Here is a 3,001-nt window from a genome sequence, read left to right on the forward strand (position 1 = left end):
TTGAAAAAAAACCCCAGCCGTATCTAAAGGGACCCCCCCCACCCCACCCCAGAAACAAGCAGGGTGGGAAGCAGGGAGCAAGGAGGGAAGCGAGGAGGGGGGGGACGCAGGGAGCACTCGTACCCCAGTTATACACACGTGGAGGGGTCCCCACGGGCACAGAGCCATTTTGGGGTGCTGGCAAGAGACTCACCAGCACGGAGAGGAGCTGAAAATCACGATCCACGTGGGATCGGCCAGAAACAAGCAGGGTGGGAAGCAGGGAGCAAGGAGGGAAGCGAGGAGGGGGGGGACGCAGGGAGCACTCGTACCCCAGTTATACACACGTGGAGGGGTCCCCACGGGCACAGAGCCATTTTGGGGTGCTGGCAAGAGACTCACCAGCACGGAGAGGAGCTGAAAATCACGATCCACGTGGGATCGGCCACGTCCGAGGAGCCAGCAGCGAAAATAGCCATAAATCCTCCTCTCCCGGCACGCAGGAGGAAGGGGGGTAGATAACGGGGGGGTCGCAGAGCATACCTGGCCCCGATCCACCGGCCAGAAGCCCCCCCAATACCCCCCCCAGCCCTGCCCGCTCACCGCTCGCAGCAGCAGAAGACGGAGCAGGATGAGGCGCTGTCGCGACGGTACTTGCCCGATTTGGGGCTGTCCTTGCACTGGGCGATGTAGGCGTGGAGCTGGGAGACGGGCGCTTCGCCCTCGCACTGGTGCTGCGGGGAAAGGGGTCGGGGAGGCTGAATCCCTCCGGCGAGGGGGAACGGGATTCCCCCCCCGCTCCCCAAAAAAATCAAGCCGTGAAGCTTTGCTTAAACACCAGAGTCTGGCCTCACCTTGATGGTCTCGTAGGAGCCGGTGATGAGGGCGATGAAGAGGCTGAGGACCATGTAGATGAAGAGGCTGATGAAGGTGTACAGGTAGATCTGGCTGAAGAGCCACACCAAATAGCTGTTCTGTTGCATCTCAGCAAAGGTAACGAACATGTCGTCCCCGTTGATGAGGGAGAAGAGGCACTCGGACACCATGGAAAGGGATCGGAACTGAGATGGGAGGTGACAAAGGGCAGTCAGGCCAGGCCACCGCGTTACCCCTTCCACCACCGGGCTGGAAGCTCTCGAACAAGGAGCGAGCGCTCCCCGACACCCTACGTGCCACCCCGATGCCGTTGGGCCACGAGGAGAGAGGCTGCGGCAAAGAGCGGCACCGTATCTAACCCACGCTGCCAAAACGGGGACCGGCCACGCACCCATCTCCTCCCAAATCCGGGCAGGGAATCACCCGGAGGTGGGTGAAGCCCACCCCAACCACCGACCCAGAGCTGCACCTTGACGTGGTACGGGCCCAGCACGATCCACCCGCAGAAGCAGTAGCCCAGATAGATGACGGCTACGCAGCAGCAGAAGCGGATGACGTTGGGGAGGGCCACCCGTAGCGTGACGATGAGGATCTGGTGGAGGAAAACCAGTCGGGATTAACCCCCGTCTTCCACCGAGGGTGCCGGTGGGAGGGGACCCAACAGCGGTTAAAGCACCCCGTGTGATCCCGAGGTCCCCAGCAGAGAGGGATGGGGACCCTGGGGACACGCAGCAGCTGTAGGACGAGCCCAAGCCTGCCCAGGGGTTCAGGGTCAGGCTGGCACGGCCGTCCCCAGCCCTGGAAATTGTCCCCTTGGCTCCCAGGTCACCTCCCCGGTGTCACTCACGTTGTACTTCTGGAAGAAGGTGAGGTAGCGAATGACCCCGACCCAGACTAGCAGCGTGGAGGTGCCCAGGAGGATGCTGCAGACGTCGTAGCTGGCAAAGTTCTGCGGGGACAGAGGTGTCACGGGCCTGAGGCATGGCCAACGCCGTCCCCACATCCCCAACACCGTCCCTGAAGCCCTAACAACCCTCTGCACTGGCCACAAGCTAGCGGCGAGTGAAATCCTGGTGCCACAAGCCACGACACAGCAGCCTGCCTGTCCCTTTGTTGCCACCTCCCTGTCCCAAAGGGAAAAAGGGGGCTCTGGGGTCCCACTTGGGCCAGGACCCCTCTGTGAACCCCTAAACCGCTGACAGGGCTCTGATTACACCCAGGACAGCTTCACCGGGGCAGACAACGTGCTGCCAACACCCAGGTGAGGCTGTTTCATGGCCAAGCGGGAAGGTTTACCCCTGCCACACAGAAATGTCCCCTCCCCAGAGCATGGGGACAACCTGTGCCAGCAGCTCCGGAGCACCCAGGATCTGCAAAACCTCCCGCTTCGCTCCCCGGTGTCCTCGTACCTTGGACTCGATGCCGATCTTCATGATGGTTCCCAGCACGGTGAGGACATCGCTGATCACCAGGAGGATGTACCAGCCGTTGAGGAACTACATGAGGTCTGACAAGCACACGTTCTGGTTGTATAGGAGTCTTCGGGGCGGGGGTGGGGAGGAAAAAAAAAAAAAATGGGGTCCTCTACCCACCGCCCGGAGAGTTTTTGCCCGTCTCGCAGCACCCACAGCTTTGACTGAGCACCCTCCGTGGGGAAAGGGCCTCCTCTGAAAGCCGGCAGTGCCGAAACAGCGTCCCGGTGGCAGCTCTGTCCGTCCCCACCGGTTACACGGTGGAGGGTAGCTACGGTTAGCGCCGCTTCCCGCCGTCCCACCACTCACGTGCTGCAGCATCAGGCCCCGGATGATGGAGCGAGCGCAGAGGATGAAGGAAAGCGAGCAGACGAGGATGACGACGACATCGAAGAACAGCCGGAAGGAGTTGTCACCTGCAAGACGCGCGGTGACTCTTCTTAACGAGGGGGACAGCCACCCAGGAGCCCCCCGAGCCCCCCACGAAGCCTTTTGGCACCCACTGGGGACAGATGCCACCTTTGTCACGCCCTCGTGGCTCCTACCTCGGCCGAAGACACTGGGATCTTTGCACTCCTTGATGTCAGCCCGGTTGTCGAGGCGGATTTTCACCTGGCCGCTGTGCGCCTTGTTGTCGAACGTGATCTGGGGAGAAGGGGGGGGGGTACCGTCCG

The 3,001-nt window shown here is 61.8% G+C and overlaps 1 protein-coding gene across 1 annotated transcript in view; it reads right to left on the bottom strand.

The window, feature by feature from the left end:
- Window positions 1–3,001, bottom strand: part of MCOLN1 (mucolipin 1) — a gene marked incomplete at its 5' end in the record, with an annotated part of 5,108 nt that overhangs the window by 479 nt on the left and 1,628 nt on the right. The window contains 7 exon segments of the mRNA XM_009581618.1: window positions 583–713; window positions 834–1,040; window positions 1,325–1,447; window positions 1,703–1,804; window positions 2,265–2,437; window positions 2,633–2,743; window positions 2,873–2,972. Coding sequence (XP_009579913.1) covers window positions 583–713; window positions 834–1,040; window positions 1,325–1,447; window positions 1,703–1,804; window positions 2,265–2,437; window positions 2,633–2,743; window positions 2,873–2,972 — 947 coding nt within the window.

Source organism: Fulmarus glacialis, unplaced genomic scaffold, assembly GCF_000690835.1.
Source record: "Fulmarus glacialis isolate BGI_N327 unplaced genomic scaffold, ASM69083v1 scaffold21897, whole genome shotgun sequence".
NCBI lineage: Eukaryota > Metazoa > Chordata > Aves > Procellariiformes > Procellariidae > Fulmarus > Fulmarus glacialis.